The sequence below is a fragment of the Pristis pectinata genome, chromosome 2 (genome assembly GCF_009764475.1).
Source record: "Pristis pectinata isolate sPriPec2 chromosome 2, sPriPec2.1.pri, whole genome shotgun sequence".
NCBI classification, from domain to species: Eukaryota; Metazoa; Chordata; class Chondrichthyes; order Rhinopristiformes; family Pristidae; genus Pristis; species Pristis pectinata.
Window position 1 is genome coordinate 84,172,052 of NC_067406.1, and position 15,909 is coordinate 84,187,960.

Here is a 15,909-nt window from a genome sequence, read left to right on the forward strand (position 1 = left end):
AGCTGTTGGTCTCGCTCAGTCATTATGATGCCAAATTTTGCAGAATTGGCTTCTGAACTTCAGAAGCAGGGGCCCGTGCTAGTTATTGACAATCTCCAGTTAGCTACCCAGTAGGTGACCTGGAATTTGATAACAGTGCCTTGAGTTTTCACTGGCAGGGGAAAGGGAAGGGGGATGGCGTGGTATATTTCAACCAAAGATTGAAGAATACTTATAAAAGGGTGCAGTTCATTTCCTAAATGGAATTGTTCTGCAGAAATGAGCCATGCTGGATCTACTTCCTTTGTAGGATGCAAACACACACGTATCATACTGGATTACCTTGCATCCAAAGCAAGGAAGACACAGGAAGGCACAACCAAGTGGTTCTAGGATTAGTAATGCAATCCCACTAATACCCCTCCATTTTGGCTTTCAGTACATCCAATGTGCTCAAATTTGCATACCACTATTTTGGGGACCTGGTTTGGCAGTGGTGTTTGACAACAACTCTGTATTGGCTGGGCATACTGAGTCCCAAGCCTAGAGTGAGACCCACATGAAACCTAGATCATTTTCAACTTTGTCTTCAGAATTTACAAAACCAGTCACGAGTACATCAATCATTCCCCCCCCCCCCCCCCACAGTACAATATATTGATATGAAATTTAGCCTATAGTCTGCAAATTAACTTCAATATTTTGTCCTGGTTTTGTCAGCTGACAGCAGGTAGTAGTTTTTGTTAAAGCTTTAAATTAAAAATGTATTGGCACCCTTTTTCTCTTGATTAAGTATTTTTGATTCATGATCCTATTTGCTAAGTTCTCATTCCATTTGGGCAAGATCTCGTCTATTATATTAATGTTTGATTTGCAGTCAAATACCTATGACATTTGTATTCTTTAAGCAAACACTAAATATAGAAATCAATAATAAATGATCAAAGGGAATACTCTTTTGATGTTGGTGATATGTCAAAATACAATTACAACACAGCTGATAAGTCATTTTCATTAGAGTTATTCAGACAATGGTGTGATCTGTGTTAAAAGGGTTTAATATCATGGGATGAAAGATATTCAAGAGTGCTTGGGAAAAAATACAAATCCATTCTAAACAAAATGATGAATACTTTTACCAACAGATGAGGAATGACATAAAAATAGAAAGTGTTGGAAGTACTCGGCAGACCATGCAGCATTGGTGGAGCAAGAAACAGAATTTGTTGTTTTAATAAAAGAAAGTTGAAATGTTGCTTGACTATGATACATAACCCTGATCATATTTGTGGAATCTCTCATCTCATCAGTAAGTGGCATCTTAACTATGTACACTATGTCTGGTTACGTTGGAGTAAGAGACAGCTTTGTGTGATATATGTGACAACAAAGTACACCACCTAAGATTTCTATTTCTGGTCAGTGATGACTTTTTCCTCTTAACTACAAAGTAAATTTTGGTTGCTACAACATGATATGGTCTCAAGGTTACCATTCTCTGAACTTTTGAAGTCACCAGGTTATGTTGAGGGAACTCTGTTTGGTGAAATAATCACATTCAGTAGATATAGCTAGAGAATTCTGAAGTGAAACAATCCTGCAGGTTAACAGAAATTTGGATTTGTTGACACATTACTATATTTATATCTATTCTCAGGATACTGGAATCAACATTTAGAAAATATTTTTACAAAACCTGATCTACATTAACAGTGGCCGGGTGGAATAACCTCAGATTTCATGAATGTGACATGCCAGAAAGTGCCAGGGAATAAGGATTCATTAACATTTAGGTGACGTCAGAGTGATTATCTTCATTCGCTCCATTTATTGCAGGTGAGAGGAGAAATATACACTTTTGTTTCATGGGAACAGTGATTTTTAGTTAGAGAAAAAATAGATGACTTTGTTTGATGCAACACAACAACAATTAGAATAATAGTCTCCCATTGATTTTGCCAGTATATTGAATGTGCATTGTTTTTACAAGAAAGACAATTAACACTGCTCCAGTGAGAAGTCAGGAACAGTGGAAATTCTCAACTGTTCAAGAGCTTCAACCAATGTTTAAAATGCACTATTTGTTTTAGGCTTTACCAACTCAACAGAAAGCTCCAGACAGTAACACAAAGGAGGATTATACAGAGTTTCAACAGACACTTCATAATACTATCTGCCAAATATACATTCCTGATAGTCAGCTGTCTTAATTGCTAAGAAGAATTAACAGAATACTAAAAGGCAATACACTTAAATAAATTAATGTTTATTTAAAATAAGATGAATTTTAGGTGCGTTTCCAATTCATAAAATTGACAACAGAGTAGGACAAGCTCACTGTAGTTTTTGTACAGGTTGCACTGCAAGTAGCTGTTTCAATTTTTCCCAGAGCCTTGGCCATTAACTGAGTATCATCAAGTCCACATAGCATACTCTTCCACTCTGTATAAATGTATTGTGCTAATCACAGACTTGCGTTTTAAAGTACACTCTGCCACCAAAGTCAGTGGGATAAACCTGTATTATTTTATAGTTTGATCAGACAAGCATGCAGTTGGATTATAACAATACTGTGCGGATTCCATTTGTCCTATGTAGGTCATGTCATTTCATTGGTTCATTTTTTAAAAAAAAACAGGCAACATAGACAGATTTAAAAGATCAAGGTGCTTTCCTTTGACTTAATTTTATCTGATTATATATTGGAATGTTTTGCCTTGTTATATAAGGCGCTATGGTAAAATGCAACGTGGAATGAAGCAAGTGTTCATTTTACATTTAACCATGGGTATTCGAATGGTCTTTGCTTAGATTCTCATTTCCACCTAAACCAACGTAGGTTTGGCCAACATTTACTTTTAATAAAGTATATAGCTTTCTTTTCAAATACATTTTTATATCAAACACCTAGTTTATTAGCCTGGGTGAGGACCACTTTCAGGACTGGCATGAATGCTGAGATTTCACTGAAGTTACTGGTGCTCACTATGTGTGTGTGGATGCTTAATCCTTCAGTGTAGTTCCGAGTTTCAATGCTCCTTGCTATGTTGTGTAAACCACCAATTATGGCTGGTGAAAGCTGCAAGAAATGGAATAAATTGTTAAAATCAATATCATATTTTCTTGACTGCAAATCTTATCTTGCAGCTAATACAATATTAATGATGCCATTTTAAATAATGGTCTTCAGGCACCTAATAGAATTTATGGCAAGATCTTGGGAGCTATCAGCATGAGAAGACACTGATTCATGATTTAACAAAAAAACTGATCCCAAACACAAGTCAACTTGTAGATTTATCTATTTATTTTCGAGAGGACAACAAGTCAAAATAGGTCACAGTTTTAAAGTAAAGTTTATTAATATTCTGGCATCTTGGTGTTAAAATGCTCTGCACACTCAAAGCACTTTGCCAGAAAGAATCAACAAAGATACAAAAACAGCATTTGTATTGGGTAATGCACACTCCCCTAGCAATAAAGAGCATGGATGATAGACAGATAGGTAGTGTGCATAGGGAAGAAGGTAAATAGTTGCAGGGAAAATATATGATGAATTATTATAGTGGGAGGTAATATATGACTAAGTTTCTACCAGTAAACTAGACATTACAAGCCTTAATACAGCAGCTGTCGCCTTCCATTAAGGCTGGGGTGACTCACAGAAACAAATTTCACATCCAGCTAGCTTGTGTACTTAAATGCTGTGTGCAGTTTTTCTATGCATCTTTAATGTGGGCATCCTCTGAAGAGCAGCATCTGCCATACAAATAGTAATGGCCCTTTGAAATAGGTCAGCTGGAATGAGTACATTAAGACTGGGTAACAAGCAGGAGGCTTCATTTCTGACCGGGAGCTACAATTGTTCTGGGAAGAATTGAGGATATGCGAAGTAGTTTGGACATGCTATTTATTTAGCACTATTTTCTTTCACATTATGCAGTAAAAGGGCTGAAACATTTTTCCTAATGAATTCAGAAAAAATATTTTCGGGAATGCATTTATTTTTTCCTCCACTCACACAGCACTGGGAAGTGAATGACAAAACAGCCTAAATACAGATGTCTGCCAGAACCACTAAAAAGAAAACCAAGTTATAGAAATGGTACTTCAAAGAGATTAAACATGCAAACAGAATAGGCAAAGCTCCTACATATAATTATTCTGAGGAAGAAGAGATCCCCATCTCCTCCCACTCACCGCTAACCCTGACTAAATCAGGATTAGTTTTCAAGTCCAGTGCCAACAGTGTGATGAGATGGGGATGGCTGCTGGATTCATCATTTAACTTTGCCGATTACTAAACAGGCTGCAAATCCAACTTCAGCAAAGTGCTGAATTTCCTCTAGGTTTTGGGTCTATTTACAGTCCACGGTAGGGCTCTAGGGCTCATTTGCAAGACATCCATGTTGATCAAATGGCTTGATAATACTCACTTCCAGGGTTTGGATGAAGGGAACGAGGGTGCTGTCAGCCAATGGCCTGTTCCAGAGAGGTAGTACATGAGTAATTTGGAGTGGGCTGCACACTGTTTTGTAACTATTAAGTTCAGAAATGGAGGTAGGAAACAGACTTGGAAAGTTACATCTATGTAGAAAGGATTTTAAGCAAATACCACAGGGTGAGAGGCTCTACTTTTTTTTTTCCCCAATGTATCACTCCGCAGGATTTGGGGAAAATATGCAAATGAGGAAGGCTGTTGAATATAGTATAAAAATACAGGACCAAATTAAAATATATATTTACTCCTTCAAATACATTTTTCTTGGTCAGGGTAGGGAATTGTGTCTAATCTGGATGATTAATGGCTACACAAGACCCATACTGCAGGAGGTGGGGGATGCAGCATGCCATAAAGTGGAAAAAATACAGGAAACTTGGGTTAGGTCACTCACCACTTGGTCCCGCAGCTTATCATACAGGGATTCTAGTCGCTTGTTAGCATCATCCAGCTTTCTCTTGGTTTGCTGTACAAAGGTTTTTTTAAAATCTAGTTAGCAAAAGTTAGCAGTAGAAAAATCTTTAAGTTTACCGTAATAGTCTTACTGTCAATTAATGTACTTGAAAGTTCAGTGGCGGTTTCCCATGCAGGTTGAGCGGCAGTGGTGCCACGGTTCACACTGATGCCTCACAGTTCTGGAGAGCCGGGTGCATTCCTGACATTGGGTGTTGTCTGTATGAAGATTGCAAGCTCTTCTCATGACTGCATGGGTATGCCTCATGTGATAGGTTAAGTGTCAAATGAAAACTACCTTTAGTACAGGTGAGTAGCAGGACAATCAGGCGGGGTGGGGGTGGTGGACGTAAGAGTAAAAATGAGATTAGCGAGAATAGTTGCTCAATGGTTGGCATGGACTCAGTGGGCCAAATTGCCTGTTTCTGTGCTGTGTGACTATGACTTCATGACTTATTTGCTCTCACGGGATGATTCATTTGAAGTTTGGTTTTGAAAACCTTCGCAGTTCCCTCCCTTCCATCATCATTGTGTGTGTATAAAACTGATAGTAAAAGAATTTATCGTGGCTGACAACAAAGACAGATGACAGAACTCCGGATGATGCAGAGGGTTGTGTGTTCAAATCCTATGCCGTGGACTTGAGCACAAAAATCTAGGTTGACAAGATGAGACATTGAACACATCTCATTGAATCTCAGAAAAGATTCTGAAAAGGAATGAGGGTCAGCTTGGAAAGGCCGGTTCTTCTGGTTGGAGAGTCTAAAACTAGGGGATGGCCAATTTAGGCTGAGATGAAAAAAAATCTCCTCAGAAAATTGCAAAGCTTATGAATTCTTTACCCCAGAGGGCTGTGGATGTTTTGTCCCTGGATATATTCAATGTTAAAATGAACAAACTTTGGACAGTAAGGGAACCAAGGTGAAAAGAAATGGGGCAAGAAAGTGGACTTGCCATGATTGATCATGACCTTATGGTGGGCTTCTATTTCTTTCCATCTTAATTTTGCTTTCTCTACTTGACCCTAGAACACTTTTTCAAAAGAGGTACAGGGGAGTAACCCCTGGTACCTTGGTTAATAATAATTCTTAAACATTTGGAAAATATCAAGTTGCTGACAATGGGAGACCGCTGTGTGCAAATGGGCTGTCAAGATTCCTACAACTGTATTTGCACCTCAAAACTGCCCAGGTGACTGTATATAGTTGCCTTTCTTTATAGTTTACTTGAAACCTAGCATCACGAAGAGGTGGTCACAGGACACCAAGAGATCTTGATGACCTCCCTTTCCCATCAGGGATAAGGAGGAAGTTGTAACACTTGTATCACGGTTCTAGCCAAGATCAACAAACATAGCTTTGGGATACGGGAAAAAATTCAAGCACCTGAAGGAAACCCACAGTCACAGGCACAATATGCAAACTCCACACAGACAGCACCAGAGGTCAGCACTGAACCCAGGTCACTAGAGCTGTGAGGCAGCAACTCTCTTAGCTGTGCCACCCAAAGCGGTTATAATGAAATAGTTTAACGTTAAGTCTCATATGCTATCAAAATCACTTTAAGTTCTGCAGTGGAACTCTACAATTGTGAACTCAAAACATGTCTAACTGGTAATCTCAGGGATCAATCATAGCACAAATACATCCATGGAGCATCACAGGATTGTGTAAGAAAATCCACTGGTCACCCATAAAAATATTTTAACAAATTAGCAAGGTCAGTACGTACAGGGTCAGTAGCCGCAGTCATACACCGCTGAATCAATCCTTCAAATGTGATCTTCAGAATGGCATGCTCTTCTGGAATGGGTTTCTTCGCAATTTTCTCAGTTGTTATTGGTTGCACTGGCTGAACAAGTCAAAAAACACACAACTTTCAGGTAAATGAAGCATCAGTTTTGGCTTTACCTCTCAAAATTTCCAGCTTGGTACATTAACACTGACAGTCAATAGGAGCTTCAGTAAATGAGTTAAGCTGGTAGAGCTATGCTATTCATTACTGAGCTCCCATATGGTGAGAGAGGAACAAAGGACTGCGGATGCTGGAATCTAGATAAAAAACACGATGATGCTGGAAGAACTCAAGCAGCATCCATGGAGAAAAGCAAGCAGTCAACGTTTTGGGTCAGGACCCTTCTTCAGGACTCAAGAAGGGTTGAAACGAAACATTGACTGCCTGCTTTTCTCCATGGATGCTGCTTGGCCTGCTGAGTTCCTCCAGCATCGTAGTGTTTCCCACAGGGTGAGCTGTGTAGGGCAATTATAGCCACATGGTCTGGCACATTATGCCAAAGGCCAACTTTATTCAATAATAATAGAAAAGTTTGCCATGATGTAGCACCTGTGTACCTAAAACTGAGATGCCAACCTAATGATATTACTACAAAACAGGATTCTGTGGATGCCCAAGTGCCAAAGAGAGAAGTGATCCAACCATCTAAGAGCAAATCAATGTTTTGCAGTCCTGTCATATCCAGTTCTGAACAGTGCTAAACAATTAGACAACTAAAAGAGGAGCAGAGGCTCAATGAACACACCTGTTCAAAATGATGACAGAGCCTAACATGCAGGGATGGGAGGGGGTGGGGGCAGTGGAGAGAAGGGAAGAAAGAGAAACTATGTTAATGTGTTTCCAGCAATCTTTAGCCTGGAGAGCCAAGTGCATTTTCCAACTTGCCCTTCTACTATGGTCTCCACCATTACAGTAGTCAATCTTTATCAGATACAATTCACTCTAAGTGATATGAAGAAAGAGGTGAACCAGTCGGAAATAATCCACATTACTGGGCACAATAATATCTCAGCTGTACTGTGAAGCCACAGTCTGGAATTAGCTGTCTCTCAGCCAAGCTGTCCCAGTACAACTACAACACTAGCGTCTACCTGACAAATTGGGAAATTGCTCTAGCGTGTCTTGTAGGTAAATAGCAGGACAGATACAATGCCGCCAATTTCTGCCCATTCAATAAGGAACAACATACTGTAACAATACGCTCAGAGATGCTCAGTTTAGATTCCATTAGAACCACTGGGCCCCTAAGCCACAACATAGCCTTGGTATAGTAATGCGCAGAAGGGAGGTGAGAGGTCATGCCTTTAAAAATCAAGGCAACATTGACTGTAACAGGGAGTCCAGTAAAAGGGAAGTTAATGGAAATTGGGGGGCAGGGAGGGTCATTCTGCACTGGCTGGAATCATACTTATGACAAAGTTGAAGGATTATGGTTGATGGTGGTCAATCTCTCATCCACATCAGTGTCTAGGGGTCAAACACTGTTTCATCAGACAATCCTAAGATCAGGTGGCAAGGTTCTCTGAGTCAGATTCATAGAGTCATACAGCATAGAAACAGGCCCTTAGGCCCAACTGGTCCATGCCGTAGGCCCCACTGGTCCATGCCGACTAAGATTCCCATTTGCCCGTGTTTGGCGCGTATCCCTCTAAACCTTTCTTATCCACGTACCTGTCCGAGTATCTTTTAAATGTTGTTAAAGTACCAGCCTCAATCACTTCCTCTGGCAACTCGTTCCATATACTGACCACTCTCCAGGTGAAAAAGTTGCCCCTCTGGTTCCTATTAAATCTCTCCCCTCTCACCTTAAACCTATGCCCTCTAGTTCTTGATTCCCCAACCCTGGGAAAAAGATGGTGTGCATTCATCCTATCTCTGCCCCACACAATTTTATACACCTCTATCAGATCACTCCTCATTCTCCTACACTCCAATGAACAAAGTCCCAACTTGTTCAACCTCTCTCTATAACTCAGTCCTGATGTCCTGAGTCTCAAGTTGCACAAGAAGCCCCTTTCACTTCTCAGTTAATGGGAAAGTGCATGCCCATATCCAGCAAGATATAGATAATATTCAGACCTAGGCTGAAGAGCAACAGGACACATACACTTCACTTCTCCCAGAGGTTCCAGGCAGCAGCTCCCCACTACCTTTTCAAGAGCAATAAGGGCTGGATGAAAAGTGCTGGTCTTGCCATCAACACCAGCTCCCAGATGAATAAAGTAGAAAACACTACAAAAATAGATACCTGCCACAGCCAGGAGTTTATGTTGAGAGGAGCGGTGGCATAATTGGGACAAGAAATGAAGTGGAGACACCAAATTTGGAGAAAATTTTATGTGGTACATAAAACAAAGGGCACACAAATAGTGCTCATCTTATCCCAAAATAAATTACCACATAGCCTGTGTAATGCTTGGAATAATCAAGCAGCTTTTCTATCTGAATGGATCTTCTGCAGTAGAATCAACTTTACCAGCACTTATAAACTAAACAAATATTTACTCCAAGTACTAAGGACAGGAAAACAAAATATTTGCTTTCTAGCTATGACAGCCAATTGTTTCAGTCTTTCTTTGCCCCCTCAACCTTTACTGCTTATGCAAACCAAGGCACAAAGATATGAACTAATGTTTAGATTACAACTGGCCAAGCCATTCTTTGGTTTATTTACCTGATTCTATTTACAAGTCTGGAAATGAGTCGAAGGTTCACCTTGTCAAGAAAACAGACTCAGTCCGTTCAGAAGAAGTTGAAGGCAACTGATGTGATGGTGATATGTGCAAGATTATATGGACTTGTACGTTCTCACCGTGTCTGTGTGGGTTTCCTCCGGGTGCTCCGGTTTCCTCCCACATTCCAGAGACGTACGGGTTAGGAAGTTGTGGGCATGCTATGTTGGCACCGGAAGCATGGCGACACTTGCGGGCTGCCCCCAGAACACTCTACACAAAAGATGCATTTCACCGTGTGTTTCGATACCCATGTGACTAATAAAGAAACCGTAATCTTATGTTGTGCATGTTCTACGTTCCTACCTGGGATCAAGTTCGCCATGTGAGAATGAGTATATTGATTTTGACTAATGCCAAGTTTATCCTGTGTGTAATACGTGCACAGGTATAAAACACAAGAAAACTCTCATACCAGCATCATGTCACCAGTTGGAGCACCAGGTGCTTCTTCAGTGCTATGCTTTGGCACCATTGTCTGTACCGTGGGTTGCATTCCTGGCTGCAGCATTCCTTGATACGGATTCTGAACCCCTGGTTGGTTTGGAGGTTGCTGGGAAGTCTGGAACGAATTGTGCGGCAGAGGAAGAGCCTGCTGGTTCTGGATCGAGGCCTGAGGGTCTGCAACTGGGTTCATTATGGGAGCAGTGATGGGTGCAGGAGGCGTAAAGTTGCCTGGGAACTGCAAAATATTGTAAATGAAAATAAAGAATAATTATTGAACAAATCAAAAGTCAGCCTGAATTGTTTAATGTCAAAAAGCCAATAGTAAAGTTGTTGTAAAATTAAGTAAAATTAAGAGTAAAACACACGATGAAAATTCACAATTTTGTGGGATTCAGAGATGATAAATTAACAGTTCAACAAACGTGTGCACACATGCAAACTGTGCATTTATGAAAATATACCAGTATCTGAATTATCAATAAATGCACACATATTTAACTTGGCAACAAAAACAAATTAACAACAGAAACAGGCAGCAATCTGAATGTAAAATATTCAGGTGAGCAACATTCATCCTGAGATTTGATATCATTCGTAGCAGGTTCCTGACAACTATAGTAGCAAAATTGCTGGAATCTATTATTAAGGGAATGTAACAGGACACTTTTAAAGCAGAAGGACAGGGGCAAGACAAAATGGATTTACAGAAGTGAAATCAAGTCTGACATTTCAACTTTAGCAGACAGGCCTGGGGGAAACCAGTGGATGTTGTGCATTTGGATTTTCAGAATACCTTCGATAAATTGCCATACAAGGTAAGAAACAAAATTAGAAGATACAGAATTGGTAGTTACATACTGCTGTGGATTGTGGAAAGAAAATCGAAGGATGAATTTATTTTGGGGTTGGGAAGGTGCTGGGCTTCTGACTGTGCACCATCTATATTGGGATTTGGATGAGGAGCCCAAGTGTAAGATATCTAAGTTTGCTGATGACAGGTGCCACTGGGAGTGGTCGAAGGATGTAGAGAAGCTTCAAAAGGGATATAGACAGGCTTATTGAAATGGGCAAGGACATGGCACATGGATAGAAGGGGTTGCTGCAGAGATCACGCTGACTGGGCCTATATGCTTTGTAGTTTAAAAGAAAGGAAGATAATCTCATTGAAACATGCATGTGGGCCCAGCAGTATAATCTCGCTTCCATGGTGCTGATTTCACATGAGGTCAAGCAGCGAGCTTAACTTGAATATAAATGCCAGCAGGAAGCCCATTTCATGGTTTCTGAATGGCTGTCACCTTCAGCTAGCAAAAGCCTGTGACTGTATGTCTAACAGTGACAGATTTCACTTTGAGAGTCCAAGTGGGTCATCAGAATTTGGGAGGGGGTTTTGGCCAGGTCAGAAGAGCAGGTGGAGACTTCAATAGTATTTTTGACGTGTTACACATTTCCTTATTATCTTTAGATAACAATTTTGCATAAAGTCACATTAAGAATCTTGAGTTTTACACACTTCCTGACAATTTGTCTTTTTAATTTATTAATTATAATTTCATTCTCCCTTTAGAGGCAACAGTGCAACAACCATTTCATATTTTCTTACATTTCTTTACCCATCAGGTCTATGTCGGCTCCACCTTATCCCCTCTTATGTCCCAGTAATCTTCTTTCCCACATGCCCTACTCCCTCCCGAACCACCTGGATTAGGAGCAATTTACAGTGGCCAATTAACTTACCACCCCACACAGCTTTGGTATGTAGGACCAAACTAAAGCACTTGGCATGCAGGAGGAAACCAGAGCACCAAGCAATCAGAGGGAGAACTTCACACAGACAGCACCAGAGATGAAGATTGAATCCAGGTTACTGGAGCTGCGAGGCAGCAGCACTACCTGCTGTGCTGCCCCAAAACAAAAAGGTATAATTACAATATAATGGCTGGCTTACATAGGTAACACCATTCTAATTATGGACAAAGAAATCTACAATAGAGATTAAAAATCAGAAATGCATTAAACATTGGCTAAAACTGTTGCCTGGCCTAATTATACTTTGGTCACTAACACTGGCCCACTTCAGATACAATCTTTGGCATTGATCCCATCTGCAAGTTAAAAATATTTAAGTATTTGTTCAATTACCATTTGCTTTTTCTTTGGCATCCTACTCAAAGCTGGAGGGTCATTCCAACCATTTTGAGGTCCTTTGAAAAAGAAATATTTTCCTTTTATTTGAGTTACAAGAGTGCTAGACAAAGACAAGAAATTACCTGAATGTCAATCTAAAAAGCATGCATCACCATTAATGGCAAGAGAGGTGTTTACAATCTTTTCCCTCATTTTATTGTTTTTCTCCTAGATCCCAGAATGAAGAGACCAACTTGAAATCGGCAGAATTTGGAGTTATTTGGTTAGGAGTATTCAGTTGCCGATTTTTAATTAGGTACCTCTCTCTTAGTGACGGTGAAGACCAAGCTTCTAACAATTTGTCAGTACTCCATTAAAGGCTCCGAAAATTTTTTTTACATCCACTGCCAAAGTATTCGAATACCACGCAAAATTGGATTCAAAGATGATTGAACAACTGAATCACGAAGGCAAGAACTTATTTGACATTTAGCAGCAATGCAAGAATTTGCAAAAGTTCCAAAGCCTGCTCTTTGTTCAACTGCTACAGTTTAACTTCTGATAATGATCTGAACTGGTATTACAAATTTCATTGAAACACATTGAAACATATTACAAATTTCCACATTCTACAAATGATGGGTGCAATGGATCACCTGCATCCTTAGCCAGATTTTGATACACTTTGTAAAACAAATGCTTTAGTATTTGGTTCTCTGAATTTTGATTTGTTCCTAACCATGCCTGTTAACCAAGGCGCTCTGCAGTCTCCTCTTATTTAAAGTTCTCAAATCTTGCTCCTGCAAAAGTCAATTTTTGAAGGCGAAACTTATCACCATCTAATCACTATTTCCCAATTTTCCATGTCCTCTCCTTTTCAATCATTGCAGCATCCTTAATCATAGATCATCAAGCATGAAAACTTGCCAAATGTCACTTCTGTACTAAATCTGGAGATGCACGTTTGCTCAAATTTTGTGTTGCAAACTCTGCTTTTTTGGAAGCCTTTACCACCCTGTTACTGCCATTTAAGGACACAGGATTTTTGTAGGATGAGAGAATCTGTCCAATTATTTTAAGAGCTATAGAAATGTACTTTGAATACTGAAGTACATCAAAGCCATCTCTGTTCATTATCATAATTTGACCACCTTAACATGCAAGTAAGGAGCAATTTGCATGCATGAAAACCTGTTTTTGTTCCAGTGGACGCAGCATAAAAAATTGATGTGGCCAACATTTTACTGCTACCTATGAACAACATTGTAATTAACCCACCATAATCTGCTACCCGCATGTAAAAAATATTGCCATAGTTACAAAATACTTGTGTCAATACAGCGTCAAAGGGAAAATAAAATTGCAGCGTAATCAATTAGATTCATCTCTTGAATCTTATGATCACTGAATAAAAATAGAAAAACTCTGCAACATTCTAACTCCTGCATTATGTGATAGATTTTAATCATTACCTTGGGGTGTAATTGGAAGGGTTGAGGAAAATAAAAATGTCAAACACTTTCAACTAATACTAAACATTACATGTTTAGACTGCTGCTGCAGCCAAATGCAGCTATGCATTAACAGCAGGATTTGCAGCTGAATGAGCAACAGCAGTTTGCTTTTAGATCTCAACTTCACACCTCACTGAATGTGAAATGCTCGAATCCAAAAGCAGAAATATTATTTTATGCAAAACTTCACTGGGTTAAAATAAAATTGAACCCAAAGCTATGCAATTAAAGTAAACCTAGCCACACAGAACAGTGCTCACAGTTTCACAGGATTATTTTCCTCGAGTAGAAGCAAATTTAAACATAACATAGAGGTGTGGATTATCACGGTGCTAATGAAATCATAAATAATGTTTCATTTTAATTAAAATTTGGCATCATTGGGATTATATTTGAATTTTTACAGATTATTCTCAAATCAAATCAACTGAGATTTCCAGTTGAATATTTCACTAACTCTGGTTCACCTTCCAAGAAAGTAGTTTGGTCTTGGGAATACATATCTCCTGTAGACAAAAGCAAAGTTAATTCAGAACTAGAGACACACAAACATGACATCTTTTTTTTTAAATAGTTGTTTGCTAATTGGCTACTCTCAGATAATTAAGTAGTTGGTTGGTTTAATAATGTACATTTACCAGGCACCAAAACCTCAGAGACAAAAGGAGCAATTTTCCTTCAAACATATTGTTTTATTTCTTCATTTTTGTAAAGCACAAGTAGAAAGCTTAGGTGTTTCAATGAATTGATCTGTTAGTTTGCAAAAAATTCTACCTACACTGGAGTAATATGTACATATAGTAACAAACTGGAAGCACTTTATCAACAACATTAAAGAGCGAAGAGCACAAGGCTCCCGACTCCCCAGCTTGTAGGCTGGTGCTACATGGTGACTGTGGCAGTGTTTTCATTGAAAATACACATCAGTTAAGAGCTCCAGTCACACTGTAAAAGTGTGGAAGCCACACTTCTTAGATTCCATAGGATTACTTCTAAATCAAGCAGGAATACCACATCAAAAATATGAATATCAAAACTTAAATTCAGGGTTTTAAAGCTCACAAGCCACAAAATAAAAAGAACTGCTTGTGATAAATAAATACCTCTGTTTTATCTAATGGTATGGAAGAATGTGATGGGAAAAGCACAAATGTTTTCTGCTTAGCCATGGAGCAATACGGTCCTGAAACAGACCCTCAGCCTGCCAAGTTCAAGCTGACCACCAAGTACCTAATACATGCACAATCCCATTTACCAGCACTTAGTCTATAACCTTCTATGCCTTAGTGATTCAAGTGCTCATATGTAGATAATATAAAATGTTGCGAGAGCACCTGCCTTCACCAGCCAATCAGGCAGTATCAGAATGAATAATATTACTGATGCTTCACTGGTTCTCACACCAGTTTCTGGGATCTGTGCCTGGGATGAACGGAGTTAATGTGCCCAGTGAGATGGCATTAACTCTCTCAATTTCTCCCTTCCCATCAATTGACAACATTCTACTTTGTGAAGAGCACAGAAGGTTACAGGCCATGATCATCTCTGTGAACCAATCACACACCTCAGCTCCTCACAAGTGGAGCAATGCAAGACGGAAGTTTTACTCTCAAATTTCGAAGAAAAAAATTAATCCCTCTTCACAATTAATGCGTTTCATGTAACACTCTACAACTAGTAATTTGTCCATGGAATTGTTGCAAGGCCTTTATTAAAGGCAATATGTACATATTCCAAATTAGGCTACAACTGGAGCTGTGTGTGCAGTTCTGGTTGCCAAGCTACAAGGACGTGCAGATGACATACACCAGGATGCTGCCTGGGATGGACCTTTTAGCACGGAGAAGACTGGACAGACTGGGTTTGTTTTCTTTGGAGTGGAGAAGATTGAGAAGTGACCTGATTGAGGCATACAAAATAATGAAGGGGATGGAAAGGATAGATAGAAAAAAAATCTTTAGCCTCAGCAGGGATGTCTATAACCAGATGGTGTAGGGTTAAGGTAAAGCGTTGGAGACTTAAAGGGGATTCGAGAAAAAAATTTTTTCACCCAGAGTGATGGTTGAAATCTGGGAATTCACTGCCTGAGGGGATGGTGGAGGCAGAGACTCTCACAATGCTTTCGTACTTATATGGGCACTTGAAACATCATGACATAGAAGATCATGGGCCAAGTGCTGGAAAATGAAATTAGTATAGATCGGTACTTAATGACCCACAAGGATATGGTGGGCTGAAGGGCCCGTTTCCACACTGTAAGACTCTAAAACTAATTCATGTCAATTTTTCCTCCAATTCATTGTGAGGACCTCAATGCTGGTGAAACACGTCATCATGAAGCCATTCCAAATTGCCTGACACC

The 15,909-nt window shown here is 39.6% G+C and overlaps 1 protein-coding gene across 1 annotated transcript in view; it reads right to left on the minus strand.

Moving 5' to 3' along the window:
- Positions 1-1,138: 1,138 nt before the first annotated feature.
- Positions 1,139-15,909, minus strand: part of sec31a (SEC31 homolog A, COPII coat complex component) — an 83,856-nt gene continuing 69,085 nt past the window's right edge. The window contains 6 exon segments of the mRNA XM_052036586.1: positions 1,139-3,058; positions 4,875-4,946; positions 6,665-6,784; positions 9,875-10,141; positions 12,049-12,110; positions 14,015-14,053. Coding sequence (XP_051892546.1) covers positions 2,879-3,058; positions 4,875-4,946; positions 6,665-6,784; positions 9,875-10,141; positions 12,049-12,110; positions 14,015-14,053 — 740 coding nt within the window. The 3' untranslated portion in view covers positions 1,139-2,878.